Source organism: Leptosomus discolor, chromosome 5, assembly GCF_034619465.1.
Source record: "Leptosomus discolor isolate bLepDis1 chromosome 5, bLepDis1.hap2, whole genome shotgun sequence".
NCBI classification, from domain to species: Eukaryota; Metazoa; Chordata; class Aves; order Leptosomiformes; family Leptosomidae; genus Leptosomus; species Leptosomus discolor.
In genome coordinates this window covers 62106750-62132115 of record NC_141395.1, presented here as the reverse complement: position 1 = coordinate 62132115, position 25366 = coordinate 62106750, and the positions used below count along the sequence as shown (strand labels likewise).

At 37.3% G+C, this 25366-nt stretch overlaps 1 protein-coding gene across 1 annotated transcript in view; it reads left to right on the top strand.

The window, feature by feature from the left end:
- ANGPT1 (angiopoietin 1) overlaps window positions 1-5373 on the top strand; it is a 161914-nt gene extending 156541 nt beyond the window's left edge. Inside the window, exon 9 of the mRNA XM_086465234.1 lies at window positions 5213-5373. Within this exon, the coding sequence (XP_086321360.1) occupies window positions 5213-5373 (161 nt within the window). The remainder of the gene's footprint in view (window positions 1-5212) is intronic.
- The last annotated feature ends 19993 nt before the right edge of the window (window positions 5374-25366 follow it).

Below are 25366 nucleotides of genomic sequence, written 5' to 3'. Positions count from 1 at the left end.
ATTTTGCATACATACATGCTTACTTACAATTTACACAACAAGCCAAAAAAAGGAAAGTTGTTAGCTTTGGCATACAAAAGCCTTTTTTATGTTGGTTTTGACAAAGAAGATTCTATCATATAAAAATTAAACTTGTGACTTCAGAAAATCATTATAAAAGATGTCTGTGGGTTTTTTTCTTGTAATATCATTACTCATTTGAGCAACGCTCCTTTATTAATTAGTTTTTGCAAGGATTTGTGGGAATTATCCCAAAATACATTCGTATTTGGCCAAAGATATAGTACAGGCAAGTCTGTGGAGCTATCTGGTGATAGCTTAAGTCTGAACAAGAGGGAATGGACTCAAGCTGCACTGGGGTAGGTATAGGCTTGACATTAAGAAAAAAATTTTCAATAAAGGGTTGTCAGGCATTGGAATAGGCTGCCCAGGGAGGTGGCTGAGTCACCGTCCCTTAATGTGTTTAAAGGTCGTTTAGGCGTGGTGCTTGGAGATGTGGTCTAGGGGTGCACTTGGTCGAGTAGGCTTGATGGTTGGACTTGATGATCTCGAAGGTTTTTGCCAACCTGAAAGATTCTATGATCCTATGATAGGTGGCTGAAGCAGACTGAAACATTCAGAATACATTTATTTAATGAAAAGAGCTGACATGAAATTTAACAACTTCCCAGGGGTAATAACAACGCTAATTAAAGACCAAAGCATAAGAGTCCACAAAGCATAAGCATGCTTTAACTGCTCCAGAAAAGCAGCTGTCTTCAGTGGAGATTCATGTTTATTTGTATACCTGAACTTCCAAACAACCTATCAATTTATTACCTAAATTATTTTTTTGTTCAGACAATATACTTTATGACCTAAGGATTTTTATTGCAAACAGAGATGGTAGTGTGGCTTGTACTATACAAATTATTAGAGGTGGGCTAACCTCAAAAGACTGAACTCCCCTCAGTTCAAATAAGCAATTAGTGACTTTGTGATCATAACAACTTGAAGAAAGTATCTGTGTTTTTCAATTAAAAACTCTCAACCTTCTCATGAAAGCTTCCTGTTTACCAATTCATTGGTCACTTAAAATGTTGCTTCTATTATTACTTCTTATAATGCCCACCCTTCATGAATCTCATGCATGGTTCAAATACCCCATGGAAATCATTGCCAAAAGTTATCTCTGAGGTTAAAATCTTACTGCTATTCAGAGAAGACTTGATACTTATTGGAGAAAGTCATTACCTTGTAGTTAAAAATAAACATGATTCTTCATGGGAGGAAATCTTGTGAACTCCAGAGAATAAGCCAACATCTAGCTGCTGGAGCCTTTCCTTGGGTCAGACAGTCTCACAGTTCTGGAGCTGCTGTATTTGGCGTTTTCTGCAATGGAGGCGCTGCAGGTATCTCTTTCGGAAACCTCTGTTTCCCGTTCCCCCACTTACTCATAGCTACTAAGAAAGTCACTGCTTCCATTCCTCTTTCCCTCAATATACAAGGCATCTGAAAAAACATTTGCATCCATTCAAAGATGTGGATTTTGGTGTTGAGACATGCAGTAGGTAGTCTTGTGATAATCTGAGGCCCTATGGGCAATGAAGTGCTTTTAGAGGACTTCTAGGGAGGAAGGCGAGAAATAACCATATGGAAAAAAGGAACCACTTTAAAAAAGAAAGGCAGAAAAATAGTAGACCCGACATTTTAACGTAGTATTAGGAAACACCTTTTAAGAAATTCAGCCAGTCTCACTAACAAGAACAGTATAGGAGAAAAAAAATAAGATGCTCATTAAAACATATTTTGAAAGAAGTATGTGTTTAGAAGAAATCTATGACAAGAGATTTGAGCAAGTCCTCACAAAAGGTTTATAAAATTTTGTGTTTCTTTGACTCATTCAATTTTTAACACAGATTTTGCAGGGCATTGCTGAAAACCTTCTCCCTGAAAAGGCCATTTACGCATCTATTGCTGTTCCTTTAAGATGAAATGGTAACTAACACATCCTGCCATGTCTTCATCCCAACACCATAAACAGAACTCAGCTGCATCTGTGTTCCAGCTTTGAAAAATGAGGATTAGATTTTCTCTGTTTAACTATGTCTTAAGTTTCTACATGATTATGCTCTGGTTACAGTAAAACATCAGCTGTACAACATTCTCTTTCTTTGGTTATTGCCCCCTCAGGTATAACACTGTAATCAAAATGAGGTCAATTGTATCAAAATAGAAGCTTGCCAGAATTTATCTGGCATAAATTCTTCCCTCAAGATTTCATTATGAAGTGTTACTTCTGAAAAAAGCCCACTAAGTATTATCCAAAATCTAAGAAATTACTTTACAAGACAAGAAACATAAATTACATGGATCTGAATACAAAGGACAGAGTAAGCACTGGATGTAAAGGCTAATCACAGTCAATATCATATCAGTAGTAGTAAGGCATAGTTTAAAATACCCTCATACAATGCATTCATTAAAGGTAGATAAAAGGCTAAGCACTGAATATGATGAAATTGGAGGATTCACTAGGGCAGTGCGCATTGTCTAAAAGGAACTTCTCACAGTTTAATTCCGTTTCCAGAAGTCAAAGTAGGAAACACACTGAAAATTCAAAATTCTGCATTTCAGTCCACAGTGACACCTGCAGAATTCAGTAGCCACTCACTAGATGATCAGTTTGCTGCTACTGGTGGTGCTTGAAAAAGGTTTGCAGGAAGATTACGATGCTGTAATGTGCAGGCTGAAATAAATTTTTAAAATAAAGTGCCACTTAACCACCAAAAGCAAAAGCCACCACCTGATCTTTATGATCTTATTTACCTTGATACATGAAGGTAAATGTTCAGTACAATCATATTATATAGAAAGATACTTAAGACCTGTATTAAGTATTCACAAAGCCTATAGGTCTTTCTATGAAAAAAACAGCAGAAATCTTCTGACAAATAGAGCTCCCAGCCATTGACGTTAATATATTTTTGACATTGGAAATATTAGTTCTTTGCAGTCTGGGGATTCATTCTGCCTTCCTCAGTCTGAACTAAGCATCTTTCTGTTACATTACATAGATACCCTGTATGGTGTTGGAGAGACAATTCTATTCCCATCAAGATACGGCAAAACTCCCATTGCTTTCAGTGGAGTCAGCATGTCACCTAGTTTGTCTTTGTCAGATTGTGTTCTGTAATCTCGGTGTTGCCAAGTTTCATGTTTTTTTGAGTTTTCCTTAAAAGTCTAACTCCCATGGCAATCTAAAATTCACCTTAACAAGTAAAGATCTTGGGGATGTAGAACAAGTAAAGATCTTCGGGATGCAGACAAGAAAGTTTACCAGTTCATTTCATCTTAAACCAACAATTTAAAATAAATCTGAAGATTCACACTGTATTTCAACACTGACTCTGTTTTCTCCATTGGTTAAAGACGTATGTGCATATCTTCACTGCAAAAGTCTAAAGGTGAGATGACTTTATTTACATACAATTTGCATCTAAACCTACACTTCTAGCAAGTCTGAATTGTCTGCATTGAGTCATAAAAATGTTAGCAAAACCTCTGTCATTGTTAGTAATATTCACAAGTACTTGATAAGTATTTCTGGTTTATTTGCAATACTATGTTAACAGAGCACTCACAAAGGTGGAGGTATGGCTTTACATGCATTTTCTTTGGCAGAAACCTCAGGTTGAAAGGTTCCTGAGCTGTTAGCTGTAAAGTTCTTTTTTTATACTAGCTTCTCAGTTTACTACTTCTTCAGTTATACCAACACAACTTTTCGCAGGGCCATTCTGCAAACCAGATTGTGGTTTGCCCTCAGAAGACAAAGTTCTGCTCTTTTTCTAAATCTGTGTCACCTCACTTTTCAGAACAGTCTTACAATGCAGCTGTTGGAGCAGTGAACTAGAATCACAGGCATCTGGGCAAGACATTTCTTGACCTGTCTTTCCAGTAGAATAAAATATATGCAAATACACACAGAGTTCAAAGGGTTAATGAGTAGGAAGGTGCATCTTGCTGGGAAAGAGTAGGCAGGGTAGGGGGGCAGAAAAGGCAGTTAGTAACTTTCTAAGCCAAACTTTGATATCACTCAGTAATATTTTTATATCTTTCTGTAGTCAATGATGGTTAGGCAACTAGTAATTTTTTGCTACATGTAGACGTGTAAATAAAGTGCCTAGAAAACCCTTTTTAAAAATTGAATGGACATTTGTCAGTTTTTCTAAATGCCAAATGGGAACTTGCTCAGAGGCTTTGCAAAGAAGTGAACAATTCTCAAATAGATCTGAGTTGAGGACCTTCCTGTCACAGCTGACCAAAAGGTGTTTGGCACATTTCAAGATCAAGATTTGGAAGCTCAAGATTTAATATAGGATTTCACATTCAACATAATAAGATTAAGGATTGAATGTTACTGTTCTGGCCCAAACTGTACAGGTATTGAATATACTTCAATTGAAGTTGGCCATACTGTCACATAAATGCATGCACACTCAGGTAATCATCTAAATCATATATCCATGCACACAGGTATTCTGACTGTCAGCTTCCTACAGTGTTATAATTGCTGAGTCTTTTTATAAATTTATCATAAGTCTTAAAGAAAGAATCTACCTGTCTCCGTGTACACTATTCTGAATACTGATCATCTATTACTATAATATTGTAATTACTATAACAGGGCAGCACCACCATACCCATAACCCATCTTTGCTAACAGCATCTTACCTGAGAGCAAAAGCGAACTGTCTGTGAAATCGAACAATCACAGATAAAGCAACAGAAAAAGACTGGTAATTAAAATTAAATCATGCTTATACTCAAAATAAATGAACAAGGGAAATTATGCAAAATACTTATGAATTATGGTGATTTTCTGAGGTTTACATGAGATGGGTGAACTGTAATACTGTCTACACATGCAAAGCAGTTTATTTGTCTTTGTTGTTCTTGTTTTGCTTCACACACTGCATATAGAACCAGAATGAGTTAGGACTTAAATACTTTTCCAACTCTGCAAATAGAAGCATGCATTCTCCAGCACCACGGGCTACAGAACGGCACAAAAAAAAGCAAAAAAGGAAAATAAGAAAATACCCCACTACCACCACACCAGGAGTATTTATGAGCCTAGGAATACCAGTATTTGCTAATCAGCTAAACCTATTGGAAAAAAAAAAAAAACTTAGTGCACTTGCAGTGAAATTGTTTGTCTTAATGGTTTCAGGGTGGTGGTTTGATGCCTGCGGCCCTTCCAATCTCAATGGGATGTTCTACACAGCTGGGCAAAACCATGGAAAGCTCAATGGCATCAAGTGGCATTACTTCAAAGGGCCCAGCTACTCCTTGCGCTCCACCACCATGATGATTCGGCCGCTGGACTTTTAAAGGCGTTCAGTGGTGAATCTCAGAGCAGACCAGGACGACACTGCCCTCAGCAGCACCACTATTGCGGTTTGAAGGTAAAGGTAAAGGTCTTCTTGAAAGCAACATGTAGGGATGCTGCAGACTCATTTCATTATCACTCCGTAACCCACAAAAACTCCCCAACAGTAGTCATCCCATATTTTGATGACTGGGGGAGGCTTGGCTTAGAAGAAGATGGCTGCAATGATTTTCCAGAGAAGAACAACTGGATCTACTTATTCTGCCCAAATCTGCTGCTTGTCAGTGGATGTCTTTTTTTTTCTTAATAGAAGATGCAAAAAAAATACTAGATTATTCAGCAACAGCATCAGAATTTGAAGAACTGAAATGTATCAATCACAACCTATTGAGCAGAATGCTATTCAGCAGTGAAATGTCAACATTATGCCCATGAAAAAGGAATACAGAGACACCTTTATTAAAACTCATCTTAAAGCACTGAAGGTGACCACTCCAAATATTGTTTTTCTTAAATAAACTGAATTTGAATGGTGAATGGATTTATGTTAATCCCAGAGTCAAATAATTTGTGCGAATATTATTTTTCATTAAGTCCTTGAAGGATATGTTTCTCATAAATAAACTGAGTCGAATATATGAAGAATGATAAGGGTAATAGGCATAAATTCTTCAGTTGCTCTGTAGAGGTAAATCAGATAATTGGCATAATCCCTGAGCTAGGATTTATAATGTGATAACAAAAATAGCTGTGTTTTGAGGTTTTGCCCTTCTTTCATTAAAGGCAGTCTGAATGTCATGTAGAAAAATTAATGGAAGGTTTAAGGAACCTGAAATAATATCCTAAAGAAAATATGGGATTTTGCATTAAATATTTCCATCAAAAGTACACAGGATGGCAAACTGTTAGGGTATATAAAAATTACATAAATGCATAGCTTATGGCAAAGGATTCATTTTACAGTATCCTTGCATGTGCACAATTTATCATTAATTGTTTTCCTTTTTTTATTAAGTTTTTGTGAATAGCAGAAGCATGCCAGTTCTACACAGTGCTTAGGCTACAACTATAAAAAATACTCATCAGAACTGTAAAGAAAATAAAGAATTGTGAACTTGTAAATAGCATGTTTATATTTCCTGTAATGGTCATTTAATTTGTACAGGCAGCCCTGACTCTATTCAAAGGGTGCAAAGCCTCAAAAGGATATAAATATTAAAAGAACTTTAGAAGACTGCTTACAGATCACTAACAAGTAATTTTGTTATATTAAAATGTTGCAGAAGTGTGGGGCAATTCTGCTACTGGAAAAGATAAAGTTTCTGTAATAACAAGCAACAAAGCAGCTGGGTGGTCCGCAAGGGAATAGAGGCAACTCATTCCATTCACAGCCCCTCGTGATTTAGTCATATGAATAAAGTCCATTTGGGAAAGTATCTTGCAGTCATTCTACTTCCGCTATATATATAAAATGAAAAAGTTTACCCTGCTCCCACTGAAATCAAAAATAACATACTCATGAATTAAATTAGGACCAACATGACATGCAAAATGTGGTAAGTTTTTTGCTTGTCTGTTTGTTGCTTTGTTGCATTCACTGAACTGTTCCTGAGATCAGGAACAACACATCTGATTCTTTTTTAAAGGGTGTTGGTAATAGAGTAACTCCATTTTTTTCCCTCTTTTTCTTTTTTTTCTTTTTTTTTTCTCCTTTAGCAGTTTATTTCTCTGGAGTAGAAAAAAACTGCTTGGATTTTTTTTCAACATCCCTTCTTAAAGATTCTATGATCACAAGGCTTCACAGGGTTCTCTGGTTTTGTTACAATTTCATGTTTGTTTCATTTTAAGTGGGAAGATCTTTGGTTTTGTGTATTTGTATATATTTATATATATATATATTTGAAATAATCTTGCCTAAGGGTTAATTTGCTATTTTCTGCTGAGTAAGTTACCAAGCTACTCCTTACTCAGCTGTTTCTTCACAGAGCTGTTTTGTCTCAGTTTCTAGCAGTTTTTTGAAATGGCCTTCATTTATGTGCAAAATATGTGGTCCGTCTTTCTCCATATTCTCAAAAGATATATTTTTGCAGGTCTCCAAGTTTGGAATGCCATTTTTGCAGATCCTATTGCAAAAGGAAAAACACATTTAAAGACAAAAGCATGATATTTACTGTTTATTTATCTGGGTTTGAAAAAAATGTGGATTTCCTATCCTTTATAATAAAACATTTTAAAAAATTGTGGAGTCTGTGCTTTCTTTTGCTTTAAGTATACCTTTCTGTAACAGGCTGAAAACATTTTGCAAGCCACTGTTTCTCCTTATAAGAAATATCAATAAATTTAGACAAAGCCTAGGACTGGAGTTTAATTAGAGTTTGTCTAGAAATTAGTATTTCTAACCTTTCAAATCCATACTTCAGTATTTTTTATTCTATTTCCTTGATTAAAATAGTGGGACTTCATTTCTTATTTCTTATTTTAACAAATCTTACAACTCTTTACCAATCTTCAAAATAAAATGTTTCTTGCATTCCACAGGAAAAGATACAAACTGAAGTGTGATGCTTGTTTCTTTTGCCTTATGATGTGTTCTTCTATCATCAATTCGATCATGTTGCTTGGCAGTGACAAATCTCCATTGATCTCTTAGCCAGAAATGCCTCTTCCTCCATTTGTATGCCTTTTAACACTACAGGGATCAGTTTTAACATCTCTTTGCAGTCAATTTATCCTCATTTTCTCAAGATTTTTTGCTTAATTGGACTTGTTGCTTGTGTTCATTTGGACCACCTTAGCTTTTACAACACTAAAGCTGTGAGGAACTACATACATAAAAGCATATTTTTCTCCTCAAGTGAACATGAATTGAAGAGTTACAATTAGTAGAAATGGTCTTTCTGGATTTGGTTTGTATTAAAATGTCGGTTTCCTTGAAAGATATTTTTTAAATAGTTACTTGTCAATGGTAATAGTAACTTTACTATTACCCTTCACAGACAAATTTTTCCTGTTGTATGAAACAGGAATACACAAAATTTTCAAAAATCAGTAGATGTGTTTTACATAGCATATAGCATTAATTTACACACATAGCATTAATTTTTAATACCTTACAAGGCTGGAGATGTAATTTAAATACACATTTTTCTAAGTGGCCTAGCATCAGTACTGCCTTATAAGGTAGGCAAGTCATCTACATCTATAATCCGTGCAAGAGGTTCCCAAGACAGTTCCTTAAAAAACCCTTCCAGCTATAACCATTTTCTTCTCTGCAGGCCTGCAGCTCAAACCAGAGCTCTGACCATGCCTCAGGCAACCCCGTTTGGGATTGGCGCAGCACTCACTTTTCCTTTGGGAAGAACAAAATTGAAACAGCAATCACAAGAGCTTAACTCTAGGTAGGACCAAGCTCGATTTACAACCAGACTGTGCCGCAGTTGTGCCAGAAGGCATTCCTACCTACCAGCTTTTACATGAGCTGGACAGCTTGAGGAGGGAGGCAGTAACCTCTGAATACAGCTGATGCTGCTGGCGTTGTCTGACTCTGACCTGCAGTGTGTGTACACGTACCTGCGTGCACACATATGCACATGCACACAAATCCATATGTCTGAAGGAATCTTGACATTGCCAATCAAAATGGCCTTTCTTAAATTTTGTCTAGAGGAACTGTAATCTCAGGCCAAAAAAAAAAAACGACAAACAACTCCAGAAAGCACCAAAAATGAAATAAATTAAAAGTGCCAATGCCAGCAGGAAGGGAGGATTAAGGGATAGCAAGTGGAAGGCAGGGAAGCAAGAACAGGAAAGAGAGAAGACAGGGATATGGGAGAGAAGGAAAAGGCAGACACATAGGGAAGAGTTGAAAGGAAAGGATTACTTGTGAGACGTAGCATCTCTGTATTTCCTGTGCCACATCTGTCACGATGTAGGAACTCCCTTCTGCCCCAGGAGTGTCCAAACCCCCCTTTCCCTATGTCCTGCTCATAAAAGCAGCAGTCTATGGGTCTCATTTCCTTTTGTATGCTTTGGGGGTTTGTTTGTCTATGCACTTTTAGAAATTTTGCACAGCAAGCAATTTAGTATGGATCTTCAAGACTTGCTGTTTACCGTTATGTCGATAAGTCCGTAGCAAGTCCTTTAAAAATGGAAAAGTTCCTTTGGAAAATGCTGTATTCTGTTGTGTGAATTTTAAGCACTAATAATGAAATAGAATGTATGCCCACCCAAAATCTTCTGAAATTAGAGCCTTTATTTTTCCACTAGCTAAAAGTGCTGACGGGAGCAGACCTTATCTGCCAGATAAATGGTCTGTGCAGTTTACCTGAGTTCAGGCAATGAAAATTAAAGAATGGGTATATACTGTAAATATATATTAAAGTACATGAAGGCCTAGACATCAGTCCTGTGGAAGAGGACTTTTTAAAGACAATCCTGAGCCCCAAAATGTTACCATAAATTTTCTTTCTCTCATTATGCTTCTCACCTTTCTCTCACTTTATTAGTGCCCCTGTGCCTCCTTTTAAACTGCTGGCAGTGCTTGCCTTCTGCTGCCTGGAAGTAGTCACAGAAAGGCAAGCACCATATTTAACAAAAGACCAAAGACCTGCATATGTTTGTGTTCACAACCACAACATCACCTATGGGGAGAGCAAAGTCAGTCCCTTCCAAACCATGGGGAAGGAACCTTTCTTGACAGTCACTTGCTCTGCAAGGCTGCAGAGGGAAAAATAGGCATATATGCACACAGAGGACTTTTTTCCTACTTAAACAGAAAAAGGATGCTTTGCCAGGTCAACCCTACGAGTCCTAATAGGACCCCGGGAGAGTAACTGATAGGCATCTGCTTCAGCCCAGTAGGAAAAGGAGGGGAAAAAACTTTGAAACAAGGAAAAGGAAAATGAAGAATCTTGATACACTGAAACAGGAAAGAAAGAATTGGGGAAGAGTGAGAAAATGGCTGTTATAGGATAATACAGCTAAGAATGCAAAGGAATCAGATTAGAAAGCCGGAAGTCAAGGCCAGCAAAAGAAGGAAGTCAGTTTGACAAAAAGAGTATGGAGAAATGACAAAGAAGAAAGCACAGGAAAGGGAGAAAAATTAAGAAGAATTAGGGAAAGGAATCTGTTACTATATTTATTAGAGGTGAATTAGTACCCAATTAATTCTCCAAAGCCTAAAAGGAACAATGTGGTCATTTTACTTTCTGCTTTTATTTAATATTTACAACGCAATGGAGGTACATTGACATCTGGCAAAATCCAAAGCAATACTTAAAAAGAAGTTCCCTCTCGGAGGAACTTTTGGTAACATGCTGAGAAACAGTTCATGCTTTTAGCATGAGTCAGGAACCCACCAGTAGATAAATCAGCTTTGGATAATATTTATTCTTCCACTAGAAGATGTGGATCTCCATCCTTTTGCAGCCTTCTCATGCCTATGCATAGAATCATTGTCTGCTCTAAAGGAAACTACAAATCTCAGACCTGATCTCATTCAGCTGCATTGTGGAACCACGGGTTTGTTTTCTTTTGATTAATGGAGCAGAACTCCCAGATATATGTTTTACTCTTCTTCTTTTGAAGCAATACTTTCTTTTCTCTTTCTTTTTTTTTTTTTTTTTTCCTTTTAGATGTTTCTGCTTTGAAGTTCATCTTTTGTCCACCAGAGATATTTAATCTCTCTTTGATAGCTTCACTTAGTGCTATTTGTTCTGTAAAACTCCCAGAAAAAATTCTTCTCCTGGACTCATGCAGTGGGTCTTGTCTCCAATTCTCTGCTCTGCCTTCATGCAGAGTGAGCATCGCACTGGCAGGCACTGTCCTTTTCTGGAAGGTTTCTTTCAGTCCTTGCAGGGACTCTCTCCTGAAAAAAAAGAAAAAAAGAACTCCTTGGAGCAACTTCAGTGCAGGTCCTGAGTCCCACAGATCCTGGCCCATCCCTGTGCACTGGTCAGTGTCTGCCTAAATCTTTCTGAAAAAGCCACATCAGGGCTATCTATACCCTAGTCCAGGCAATGGGGAAGTCATCAAGCCCCCCTGCTTCCCTTCTACCCATTTCTCCTGGAACAGCTCCCTGTCCCATGAGTAGAGAGAAGCACAGCCCAGCAGCCACCGTGATGGCAGTTTCTTAGTGAGTTGATGTCTCTGCACACCTCCAGGCTGTGCACACAGTAAAGCAGCCCCTGTGGAATGAAGGTGCTCGCTTTAGGCTGCCTGGTCACAAGCCAAAGACGATACAACTCTGTGTCAGTATTTTTTCAGTAGTATAGCCTTGTTAGCCAAAGGCTTTTCCACTAATTTATTCTGTTTATTAGATTAAGAAACTAATGCTATTTTTACCACAGGACGAGACAGGCAGTTCCCTAAACACATAGGTGGAGATGTGTCTAGTGTCACTCACAGAAGACTGATACACTCACTTGCCTTCAGCCTGTTACAAAGGCTTTGGTGTTTATTTAGAGTTTTCAACCTTTGGGGAAAGACAATAATAAATATATTGGACTTTGTGTTGTAAAAATAAATATATAAGCAAGTGCAGTTTTGAGTACCCAACAGCATAAAAATTAAAAGATGGAAAATTTACCTTTGTGACTGTGACTATGGGTTTATTAGCAGAAGTTCAGGCAGAAGCTAGCAGCTCTGTCACTGCTCCTTTTCCATTGTGTGACGTGCAAATTCACAAGACACCAGCATCTCCAGAATCTCCTTTCAGGCCGCAGTAAGTTCCCCACAGCCTAAAGATTAGATCAGAAAAAAATGCATCATTTTGATATAATCTAAACTAGACTAAACGATACTGCTGAAAGTCAATGGATAATGCAGGAAATCAAAGGAGACTAACCTGTTCAGTTTAATGTTTTATACATGTAAATATTCAAGAGGGAAAAAAAAAAAGGCAAAAATATTTATATTTTCAGTACAATCAGGTATAATATAAATATATAAAACATATAGTTTAAATAGCCACTGGATGTGTGGAGAAAACTATAGCGTACTCACCCTACAACAAAGCAAGCTGTACTGCCATCTCAGCTCCCTCGGGGTTGCAGAGGAGCCCGTATTTCTGACGTTTCTGCTGTCTGCTGCCACCTACGGTTCAAAAAGAAGCTTTTTCAAAGATCAGTTCATCACCAGAATCAACTAAACATGCAACGAAAGATCTAAAAAAACGAAACCAGAGGGACTAATAACAATGGTTAGGACGTCCAGCATGGATAGTCGAAGTCAAGTCTATGTTTAGGTACATCCTTTCAGTTTTAAAAATACTGAACTCCCACTGATTTCAGTTTATCCCAAGTGGATTAAAAATACATTGGTTTTATAGCAGTGTAGACCTTCCCAAAAAACATAAGTGATGAAGAAAGGGGAATCACACAAAACCATTCTAAAAAGTCATGTTGCATTTACTACCATTTGACTAGACCAGAGATATATATATGGAGCAGACATCAGGAGGCCTAAGAAAGATGCAAAGAAAAGAAAGCTATACTTCAAGACCAGAACTGAACTATATTTAAAAAAAAAATACTAAACAGATTAAAATAGTCTTCAAGACAAATGCTCAGCAGTTGTAAATGCAAGAATTCAGTTTGTTCTTGAACCTAAATTTAACAAAATTATGCATGATGCATTATCCTGAAATTACTCTCTTTAATTACTCTCTCACACACTGGTTTTATCACATGGTCCAAGAATCAGACTGCAATAGGGCTTTTGATTCATGAGGAATAATTCATTGGGAAATGAAAATATATCCTTATAATTTTATATTTTTAACTCCCAAACTAATCAGCTCATTTTGCTGCCTTTATTTACTCTAGAGTCATATTTAGCAATACAAAAAATACCGTGTCTTTTCAAGAGTTCAGAAGTTCCTTTTTTTCTCTTAAGTGCACCTGAGTGATATTGGCCATAAGATGGTTCAAATTAATATCTTCAGAGCAGCCCAAACTGCTAATCCTGTTGCCATACATAAGCTATCTCGTTTCTCTGACCTTTCACTTTCCAGTGTTCGAAGCAGAGTCTCACTGAGGTTATGATTCACAGGTCACAAGGCCATAGATAACCTTAGATATTAGTAAGACTCCATGTCATTTTCTTATAGAAACCAGAAGTGAATCAACATTTAGAAAGCTGGAGAAATCCAGTTGTTTGTGTCCTTTTGTCCGCTCTGAGTTTCAAAAGTTGTGAACTTAGCAGATCCAAACAAATAAAAATGAACACAGATGAAACAAAACCAGACACACACCATTTTGCTTATGGTTTCCTAGGAGATGCTCTGGCTCCACATCCAGGTTTACTCGGTGCCTCTGGTACAGCAGGGAGGACCTGGCGCTGTTCATGCAGCAAAGATTTCAGTCTGAGCACCTCACCTGTAAAGAAATGTAAGCTTATGGAATATCTACCACGAGAAAAAATAGTGTTTTGAATGGGCTTTAATGGCTAAAAGTCCATTTTTCATGGCAGCTACGCCCTGGGACTGTGGTTCAGTTTTCATCTGCTCTGCCTGCAACCAGGGAGCTTGAGGTCCTATGGTGAAAACGGGACTAACGTCCTTCCTCCTGCTCTTTGTTTTCTTTGTCAGGTGAACCTCTTGCCATGAAGGAGCTCAGGCACCACATCCCACACTAACTCAACCAACCTTTCTCAGGATCACTAATATATACCTGAAGGGGCCCAAATCAGCATGATTATTTCCCCGTGCTTGTGTCTAGTTAGACAGTTCCACTTATAAGTTAGACACTGAAATCGTTTGAGGATGTGGTTCTACATATCAGTTTGTTGACTTATAAAAAACCCTAGTGTCACCCAGTTGTGGAGAGCCCGGCTTTGTACTTAATGCAACATATTTCTTAAATGGGATATTTTACAATAGTCTACCCTTTTAAGAGCACATCCAGGAACCATTATTTTCAGAGCTTGTCACACAGTGAACACGAGAAAATGAATGTCCTAATGCGCAGCGATCTTACTCCTACTAAAGGTGAGGGAAGCCAGATAATAAAGTCAATGTAAAATCTTTTGAAGTACTAACATTTGTGATTGCATGGACAGTCAAGCTGCTTCAATAGGGACTAAATTATCCCCCCTGGCCTTACCTCTTCTGCAGGTTTTAACACTATATCTGTTGATGTCTTTAGCTTCTAGAACTTTGGGGCAGGTTCAGTGTCAAAATAATCAAAATGGACCCTGAATCTGTGACCTTTAATCTAGAACATAATGTAAATTTTTAAAAACCCAAAAACTTAATCAAATTATTCTCCTTTCTTCACAAAAGCTAAGTCAGGAAAGGCTAGTTGGTATTATTTCTTTCTGGATTATCTTTATCAGAAACAATACTCAATGACTCTTTTACACAAAATAGCAAGGCAGGGAAAACAAGGATTCTGGAGTACACTAGGTTCCTGCATCACCAATGGGAATGTGGAGAAACTCCATTTATGCATGCACCTGCCTGACTCCTGCTGGCATCTGCAAATCACCGTATTAAACTGTTGTCCAGGAAGGAACATGAACAACAATGTACTAAGTATATCATAACGCTGATTATCAAACAGATCTAATTTGTAAGAGAAATCTTTAGTGCTCACCAAGTGAATTATGAGCTTAGTGTCGTGGAAGGGATGAACTTGGTATTCCACCAGGAAATATCAGGTTACTCTGTGCATCCCAAAGTATTTATCTCCAGTTAGTGCTCTGCACATTGTTATCAGAAACATTGATTGCACAATAAACAGTGCTAATACTCAGCCAGCAGGACCCTGCCAAAACGCAATACCCTCTTTGGTACTGTGAAACGAGCTTCACTGGCAAGGGTAAGATTTCACCTTCCTCCTTCCATAAAGACCACATCCCCAAGGGATTCTCTTCAGCCTTGGCCATTTTTCCTTGTTTGCATTGATCAGCTTTAAACTGAAGCTTCCTTAGGTTGTTTTTCTTTTTTTCGTTGTGTTTTTTTTTTTTCCTTCTAGAAATTGCACGTAGAAACGCTTTAAAAATGTTAGTATGAGTATGATCCTAAAACTTCTCCATTCATATTGAAACTTTCAGCAGCCCTGTTGCAACTAATAATTTTGAAACTTTTCGACTGTTCCTTCATATAACACTTGTGAAGAGGAACCAGCTAAAAAGAGACATGCAAGATGGGCTTTAATTTTAGGAAACTGCAGCTGCGCTATAGCCCCTTGGGACAAAGTTAAGTAGGTAACACTTGAAGACTTGTCAAGGACCAAGCTGTCCTTCATGGGCTCCATGCCCATACATCGTGGAGCTAAAAGAAAACAGCATCAAACCTCTTCTTTCCCTTTTTCATTTTTCTGTGAGTAGCTGGAAGATAGGAACATCCTACATGCACTGCCAAGAGGTTACAGGCTGACAAAGCAGATTGACAAGCTTCTGCTGGTGAAAAAGAAAAAAAAAGAAACGTTTTCTCTCTAAAAGTCACATAATTGTTTCCTAGTGGCTTGGAAAGACTGATGGGCACTCCAGCATCCAGGGGCATTGAGGTGGCTTGTCACCTGTGGAGTCTGGTCACCTGTGGAGTCTGTCAGTCTTCATGTTCAGCTTCAAGAGAGTTTTTCTGCTGTTGGCCAGGGTTTGCTTTGCTCAGGTCCAACTATTGACAGAGTTCTAAGATCAGGTCTTTTGTGGGGTGTTGGCCTGCTCCCCAACTGCATTACTGCTGATTAGGGGTGTAAGAGCCATCTCTGCAGGACAGTGCCTGGACTATTTTCAGCCAGGACCCTGCTTATTCCAGCTCAGCAGCTGTGAATGACTGACTTACCCAAAAAACTGATGGGCAATTTCTCAAAGACAGTATAAATTCAAAGACTTCCTCATATTTCATAGGCTTTGAGCTTTGGATCCCCACACATTATTTTCCAGTGGAAACCTGCTTCTGAGTTGTTCTCCACTGACTTCTTTGTTTTGTATATCCAGGTAACACACAACCACTGCAAAATGAAACCATATCACTGTTTGACAGTGTTTAATGTTGTACAGAGGAAAAGAATAGAAGGCCAAGGAAATATCAGGAGACTCCCACTGAGGTTTTCTTAGTACCCTGGATAAACAGAGTTGAGGAAGAGGGGAAAAAATGTAGTAATTAAAATGGAGTAAAAGCATATCTGAGAGCACCAACCCCTCAGATCATTCCAGGGCCTCCATCACAGGGATGTTCTACCTACCAGAAACCGTGGCAAAATCTCCTCAGAGACAAAGTTAAAAATAGTGGCACAGCATTGGTGATGCTCAGACAAAGATCCAAAAAAAACCCAACAAGGAACATGTCTGTCTTTCTGATGTAACGTCTCACTCTATATGAAGTGTGAAAAAGCAAAGAAAGGATGGGGTATGATCAGACCTTGAAGTCCTGGGTTTTTTTTGTGGTCCACCAATCACCATGACCTGGACAGTCACTTCATTTGCTGGTGACAGGGTTGCCCAGTTCGTGTTTGCTGACTCCTGCACTCCCCCCAAAGCTCCTTCACAAACACAGGGACTTGAAAGGAGAAGCAGTAATTCAGGAAACTCCTAACGCAGCAGGGTTACATTTGTAATATGGAAGGGTTAAGACTGAAAACCAGAGTAGTTTAATTCTATTTTCAGAAATCAGTACCTAATGCAGGATTATCTTTAATGACAGACACGGAGGTGTCAAAGGACTGTGTCAGGTTTCAGACCTTTCCATAGTTTAAATTCCTGTGTTTAATCAAAGGTTAACTGAATCATTGCTCGTGGTGAAGAGTGACTCCAATCTGGCGTTGTTGTGGGTGGCCTACAATAAGTAATACCATATTTGGGCAGTGGTCTCCTACAAGCAAACATATTTTCCACGCATGTCTCTGTATAGAAAATGTATGTGACAGTATATAAAAACTATCTCCCAGAAGACAGTGCAAAATATTTCTAACTTCAATTATTTCTTAATTGCTTCATTCTTTAGCTGAATAACTTTAATTTTTGTTTTGACTCTTCAAAATTATTTTCTTTCAAATAGGACAAAATGAAACAATAGCAACTAGCTTTCTTTAATTCCCGAGTGTCAGAACACATATCAGCAGAATTCTGTTTCATGGTGTCAGGCCGCATTTTCTTATTAATTTAATTTTTTTTCTGGGCATCTTATTACTTACAGAAGAAAAGTGAATCAAACTTTTGTGAACTGATTGTCTACTGGTTTGATAATACTCAGTATATATACATAAAGTACGACATAAAATAGAAACAGATTTATATGCCACAGCTGAAACTTGTATGTTATTTTTTTCCCATTTCTATAAATTTGTATTGTAAATAATTTCTGTGAAAAGAAGAGCATGGCCAGAGAACCCATGGGTATTTTTTATGCTCAAATGTAGCTTTGTACCAGGTTTTGAAGAATATCTCTTCCTATCCATTATTCCTTCTTATGGTAGCTAAATTATTCTTTAGTTTGGAAGATTAAAATCCTATATTGATTATCTTTCTCTAAAGTATTTCTTTTGAGGCAATTTATATTTTCATACTCCATAGGGCTTGGCCAAATATATATAAAATTTCTATGGTATCATGAAGTACATTACCTTATAAAGGTTTGATATATCTGACAGTTATTCTAGATTTGGTTTGTAAATTTTACAAGACTAAAAAAGGTGAATGATGTGATTGACTGAGATGCCTTAAAAATTGGAGCTGAAAATTCTTTCCACCACAACCAAGTATCAAAAACATGCTGGTCTATTTCTACAAAACAAGGATTTTCACAGAAGATTTGCTATTGAACAGAAATATTCAGGGCAGGGGGATTTCTTTTTAGAAATAGTTGTGGTTTCACTGAAAACCTTGGAATGGAGTGCTTGGGTTTCCAATGAAAGGTCCACATATTTTGTTATTATGGTGGAAGAATTCTGCCTTTTTATTGACTCCTCACTTTCCACCCCCAAATTCTACTAAGGAAATAAAAATTAACTATAAATAAGAAACAATAATTATCGGGTTTTGAAAAAAAATGTGGGAAACTTTGCATTTCCTGCCCTCCCCTCTATATTTCAGGTAACATAAGGGCATGATTTAGTTTCTCAAAGTGTAATCCTGTTTTAGTGTCTCTGTAATTCAAGCCTAACAACTGTTCCAACCCTACTAGAATCCTAACTGTGTAAAGCTAGAAGCGATAAGATGAGTAGAGGAAGTATTCCTTACTGTGATCAAGGGTCTTGCACAGAAATTCATGGAAAAATTGACTATTTTTTGGTTTGTATCTTTTTCAGTAGCATCCAAAGGAAAACCACTATTTTCCTCAAGACCCTCCAAAAATAATGTATGACTTGAAAGAAATTAAAATTTGTGCAATCCATAAAGGTGCAGCTTCCTACTCTGCACCCTGAAGCTCTCAAAATGACATGTAATACTATGAAAAGCAGCAGGAACCGTTTTCCACTTTCAGAGGGTGTAAGGTCTTTCTAGCTGTATACTCTCTTTTGCCTCTAGCCTGATTCCAAACACACCTTCAGTCAAGTAGCCCTCATGCAAATGAAACTTGTCACAATTAGGGAAAGCACAAATTTGACCTGAATGTCTGCCTCCTGAATGTCTGCCCTTTCGTGCAACGAAATTAAAAAAAAAAAGAAAAAAAAAAGAAAAAAAAAGGGAAAAAAAAAAAAGAGATCCATTTCACAAAACAAAGTTCTGGTGTTCTGTATTGTATAGACAATGCACTGAATTTCACATCACTTTTGGGCAAACATAGGGGCAATTCTTGAATGTGTTAATAAAGCAGTATGAAATCTACTGGACAGAGAAAGTCATGTAAATGGACTGCACACTAAGCAGCCTCTCCTGATGCTGGATAGATGAGGGTGTCAAGAAAAGAGTGAACCTGCATCTGCTCTGTGTTTATAGACAGACATAAAATGATTATTGCAAGAATTGTACATAATATGATCCAATGTAGATACAAACCTCTGGAGTATCCAAGGAATTCATTTTAGTTTTGAGAAGACTTTGATCTGTCGACATTGCCATTTTCTGTTCTAAATAACAATTAAGCCATTAGAGCGGTATGACTGAAGCCAAGTTTTCTGTATGTTTCCAGCCCACAACAATAGATGTCAGATTGTAACATAGGATAATTCATATAACAAAAGAAATCGTCCAAATTTTTGCTTATCAAAAAAACCCTAAGTAAAATCTAATCCAAAAATGGCATCTGCAGTTTTAAGCAAAGCCGTGTTACTTGAGTGATTAGATGTCATGTTTGACCATAAAGAATTCATGGCCTTCCTTTGTCCCGAAAGCTATCTAAGCTGTGAATTTATATTACTTATTTGTCCAATATTTTAGACTGCAGTGGAAGTAATGAAATGTGTCAATAATTTGTTACTTTAGACTCCTTGCCTCAGAAATCTGGTTTCAATTCCATCTGGACTAGCATCTACTTCTAACAAGCTTAACTGTTTCAATATATCCAAGGCCAAAAAACACAAGACTAGCACTAAATTGAAAATCTGGGGAACATTTCAGTGACTCAATTGAAAATAAGAATCCTTAGCAGGCAAAATTTCAACTCTAAAAACTTAGTGAAATAGCTATTGAACATAGGAGTACAGCCTTAGATTTTGTGGCTTCTTTGGGGACAGAGACCCTCAGTGAAATTTCACAAAGACTAAGATTAAGCCCAATGTGGAGTAGGAAAATTTCCACATCGGCTGCAGCATTCATCTGGAACCTTCGCCAAAGCCCTAGGGATAGTGCTGCTCCCAGCTGCCACTGCTGGCACGCACTGAACCCAGTCTTCACCATTAAGAGAGCAAAAATGTTCCTCGCCTCTCAGTCACTTGTTTTCCCTGATAATACTAGTAGCAGAGAGATGTGTGCGAGACATTTCATACAACGAAACCTAAAACATCTGTGTGAGAGAGATAGGATTAATTTTGCTGAAGATCTTTTGATAGCCAGAGAAGAAGAAAAAATGTTCCTTCTCTTAATTCTTCACTTCTCTTGTATGTTCTAACACAATTTTATTTAGTGTGTATACATATGTATATAAAGGCAAGGGAGATTTCATGGTCTCTTGTTCGATTTTCTTTAAGTGAGAACACCAAACTTAATTTTCAGTCATAAGTGAAGCTTTCATTGTGAAAGTTTAAAATAAATACTGAAGAGGCAACCACTTTCTATAGCTTGCTGTTTTGATTTTTTTCATATCAAACCAAAAATTATTTAGGATGTACAGGTTGAAATCTTCCCATTTGTCAGTCCTAGTGTTAACAATCTCTGGTATTTTCCCTACATAATGAGTTCTTGAACTTTATAGAATAACTTGTGATATATTTATTTTGAGAATCTAACTATGACTTATTGTAATCCCATGTCACTGAAAATAATTTAGTCTTAATCTGATTTGGTAGTTAAAGCTCTTTCCTTAAGATCTGTTGGAAAGTTTTCATTTGACAGTTGTTCATTGTGCTAACTCTTCTGTCTAATACATGCAATCTGGAAATTTTAGTGACAATGAAATCTCAACGGTCATCCAAGCTACAAAGTTTACTATTCCTGAAGAAGTTCTTCTTGGAGCTGTAACTTCAGTATTTGCTGAAGCTGGCTCCTCTCAGTGTCCTCACCTAATATGCCATTTTTCCAAGAAAAGTCACCTGAATATATTTTGGCACTGGCAGTCAACAAGAAATCAGTTGGTCCCAGTAGGTCAGCTGTGATTTAGTACACTAAGAGGAAAACACAACTGTTTGTGTTTGTGTTTGAGGTGATTCCATCCTTAAACATCCTTACACAAGAGCATTGCTAAACTTGTATTAAACAGTGCTTATGTTCACAAACTAAGCAAACCAAACTAAAGTTCCATTTACCCTAGTGAACTATACTATCACTTTGCTGCTCTGCTGGCTCTTCCGAGTGGCATAATACATTTTAGAGAAACTCTGAAGTGTTTTAAAGCACTTTTTGCCTCCCGTTTCTTTTGCACTTCTCTTGGTCTTAATAGTGCAGAAACAGGAATATTCACAACTGCTTCTTCTTTTTTTCTTCATTGTGTCCAATCCTATAAGATCCCAGGAATCTTAAACACAAAGTTTAAGTCTGATAATGGCTTAAAAATCTTAAGCCAAAACAGTTAAACAAACACCTTTAATTTCATTAACCAGTTTTGCTCATCCTTGAAGCAAAGACATTCATCCACATTAGTTTAAAGTTCTAAGAAGTTTATACGAAAACAATATTCAAATAACAGCAGTGCAAATTCTGTCTTTTTGTTTGCTACTCTAGCAAATCACCCCACACCTCTGCAGTAATAATATCCGCCAGGAATTCCAACCAGCTCAAGCATGTTCTCCACTTCCTGAGAACATGTGGCTGTTCTCAGGCTGTCGATTTTTCCAAGAGTATCTTTATTTGATCTCATGGAACACTTTTGTCCCATATGAGGCTAAATACATTGATATATAATTTCTAAGTAAATCCTTAGACCACTTTTTTAATAATGGGGTTATGCTAACCATGGCCCAGTCCTTGGAGATCTTGTTTTTACTAAGTAAAATCGCAAAAATATCTGCTTAAGCTTCTCCAATTCCTAACCCCTCTTTTCTTATCAGCTTGATAAGAATTTTTATTTAATTTATCAGCTTGATAAGATATTTGGCTTGATGTCTTGTCAACAATATCATCCCTTGACTCCTTAATAATCTTTCCTAGGGTGGTTAGTGTATTCTTTAATTTTTTGTTTGATTTACATAAAAGCTACATTGCCATTTCAGCTTTCTCAGCCTTTCCAGGTAGAGCAGCATTTACAGCACAATTATTCTACACCTTTGCTATTCCCACAGGTTTGCTTTTAATCTTCAGACTGTCCACACACCAAAGCCATCCACATAACTATGGTTTATAGAAGAAACTTGATAAATGGAGAATTCTTAAAGGAAATTGATTCCAGCAGCAGGTTCACATAAACTACACTGTAAAAAAGTGACATACGTTACACTGAAATAAATTCTGGGTTGATGAAAAAGATATATTTTTTTTGCTTAATGGCTATTCCTATAGGGAATGAATTTGTGACTGGAATTATCTGTACAAGTTTAATAATTTATTTTCCCCCTAGGTCACTTACTGAGAATGTCACTGTCCCTAAATATATGTCAGGACTGATCAAGTACTGTGCTTTCCCTCATTTTTACAAGTGGCTGGTCTTGGAACCTGCCAGTTTTCAGAGACTCTGATACTTTATGTCTGACATTGCTCCAGTCTGCAGTCCTTTCACTATGACTCTCCATGGATGAGGTGACCCTCAGTGAGGACAGAAATACATGTGTTTGGAGAAGATCAAAAAATCATCCATGGATTATTATTATATAGCTTTCACACAATGAAAAAATCTAAATACCAATTAGAGCAGGAAACAGTTCCCACCCTGTTCTCTTCTGAACATACAAAGATATAGACAAGACAGCATGTGTCCTAATAATTTACAACCTGCCAACAGAGAACAGATGGATGAGACAAACATACTGTGTTATAAATATGTCATCTGTTCCCAAGAAATCTCAAACCTCTAATTGGAGTCAAAAGGCTGAATTTTTACTGAGTTTATAACCAGTGAAAGGATGAGACAGAAGTACACTAACTAACCACTGATTTTTAATCAAAATTGAGAAAATGATGTGGCATAATAGGTATCGTGTTGCCACTAATACTGTTATGCTGGAATATGAAAAGACTGATTCAACGATACTTGGAAAAGTTAAGGAATTATATATAAAGAAAAGGTAAATGGATAGTTCTTCAGTATCTCAAAATCATGCTGTACTCTCTTGTTTGTACTTTGAAACACTATAGCTGGAAAAACTGCATAACTCTTCTTTTTTGAAATGTATCTATCTCAATTTTCAAAGGTATTTATTGTGGTGTGCAGGTAATCAGATATTAAAAAGGGCCAAACCTGACAGGCTGGCATTCTTCTGTTTTGAGCAGATGCGTCACACACACATTGCCCAAGATAATGCACAGCACTATTTCACGCAGTCCCGCTGGAGATGAAACAGCCTCCAAGCCTCTGAAGATCAGTCCAGCAAGGGACTTACAGCCTCTGCTGTGAAAAAGAAACTAAGAGCTGGAAGCCCACAACAATTTAAATCCCACATGCATTTCCACTCAAGTGAAGGCAGGTGTCCTGTTGAGAGCACAGAATCACAGACCTCCAGTCCATGGAGTTTATCAAAAGGCATTTACAAGCAGCTGTGGGTGGTACCTTGCTCACGGTTTGTGTGCTCTCAGCACAGAAGGGCATATCCAGCCACATTGACCAAAACATTGCACAGACAGTCCTTACAACAAGTAATCTTTCCTGAGATCAGCAAGCGTTGCAAACTTGGTACATGTAATTCACATAATTCAATAGTGCTGAGTAAAATCAAACATGCAATAATCCCACATGTACCATTTAATCCTGTTGCAGAGACTGAAAAATGAGGAGTAACATGATAAAGTTTTTTTTTTTTAAATACCATCTGTTAAATAATGATTTCTAAGTCTGTCTTAGCAAGCCCTCTGTGTTATTTAATCCTTGTCTTTCTTTTGTGCTTTTAACTTTTCATTTTAAACCAAACTGGCACAGCAATGGTGGCCTGGCAGTTTATGTCATTTCCTGTGAAGACAGCAGCCCTTCTCTCTCCTGTGGACAGTTGATATTTACAGGACACAAGTTCAATTGGGTGCAAGTTTCCAAATGAAAGTACAGGAAAACTTGTATTAGGTAAAACCAAACTCCTCCCTGTATTCTGTTTTTCTACAGAAGAACTCCTATATAGCAGTTGAAGTCTAAGACAAAGGGTAAAAGAAGGCCCACAATGTAGGGATGATTTCTGTGACTATTGCTCATGAACTTCTTCATTCAGAGGCTGTCTTTTATTTAATGATTATAGATTTTCTCCCAATATTTTTTCCAAACATGTATTTTAAATCATTTGAACTTTTAATATTTCCAGAGCACCAGGCTAAAGATATCCTTATTTTCACATCATTTTGTGCAGGAATGTGAAAGGCAGTGAACAATCATTCCCTGCTCTCCAATACTCATTGTAATGGATTATATATTCCTTTGTTTATCTCTTGCTTACTAGTAGAGATTCCTTCATTTGTTGTACAGAAACTGCTCCAAACCTTTAACCCTTCCTCTTGCCCTCCTCCTCCTCTTTTCTGTGCTATTGTATTCTCTTTGTAATGGAGGCAACATAAATGCAGTCAGAATTCAAGATGTAAGAGCCCCATAGCATTGTACAGTGGCAGAAGGTTTTTAATTCCTGGGTTTTTTTCTGTTCCTTTCCAACGTTTGGTTTGCTTTTCTGACTATTGTTGAATAATGAGCTGATTAAATAACAAGGTAAGCTCTAAGCTTCTCTAATATGAGCTCTTTCCCACACAAGTATATGCACTAAAAAATTTGCAGATCCAGTCACAGACCATATCTTTTTTCAAATGCTATTAATCAGAAATTTAAATACAAGCTTGCAAAGCCAGGAAAAAATCTATAAAAATATTTCTAATTTTATTAGAAATAAAATTTATATTCTGCGCTTATAAGTTATTTCAGATAGATTCTGGAATGCTTTTGTAGTAAGTTACTAGAGTAATTTTACAGAAAATTACTTATTTTTTAAAAGCAAAGTTTCAATTCCATTTCTAAAGAAAAGAGAAAAATACTGCTCCTTTTACCATGTGAGTAGCCTTTCTAAGACATAATCTGCACTGACTAGCACTGACTTAAATCCAGTGCAACAGTACTGGTTTAATTGGAGCAGATACAGACTTGCAATTATGTAGCACTTTGGCAAAGTTCTTTCAGCAAAACTTTTTATGTGATAAAATCAAAAAATTGTTAAATACTTTTGAAAAAGCTTGTCAGAACAGCAGATGTATTCTCCCTTACACAGTCGTTGCTAAGTGTATGTCATTTGACCCTGAATTTACCTTACAGTGTGAAACAAAGCCCAGAAAGATCAGTAGGAA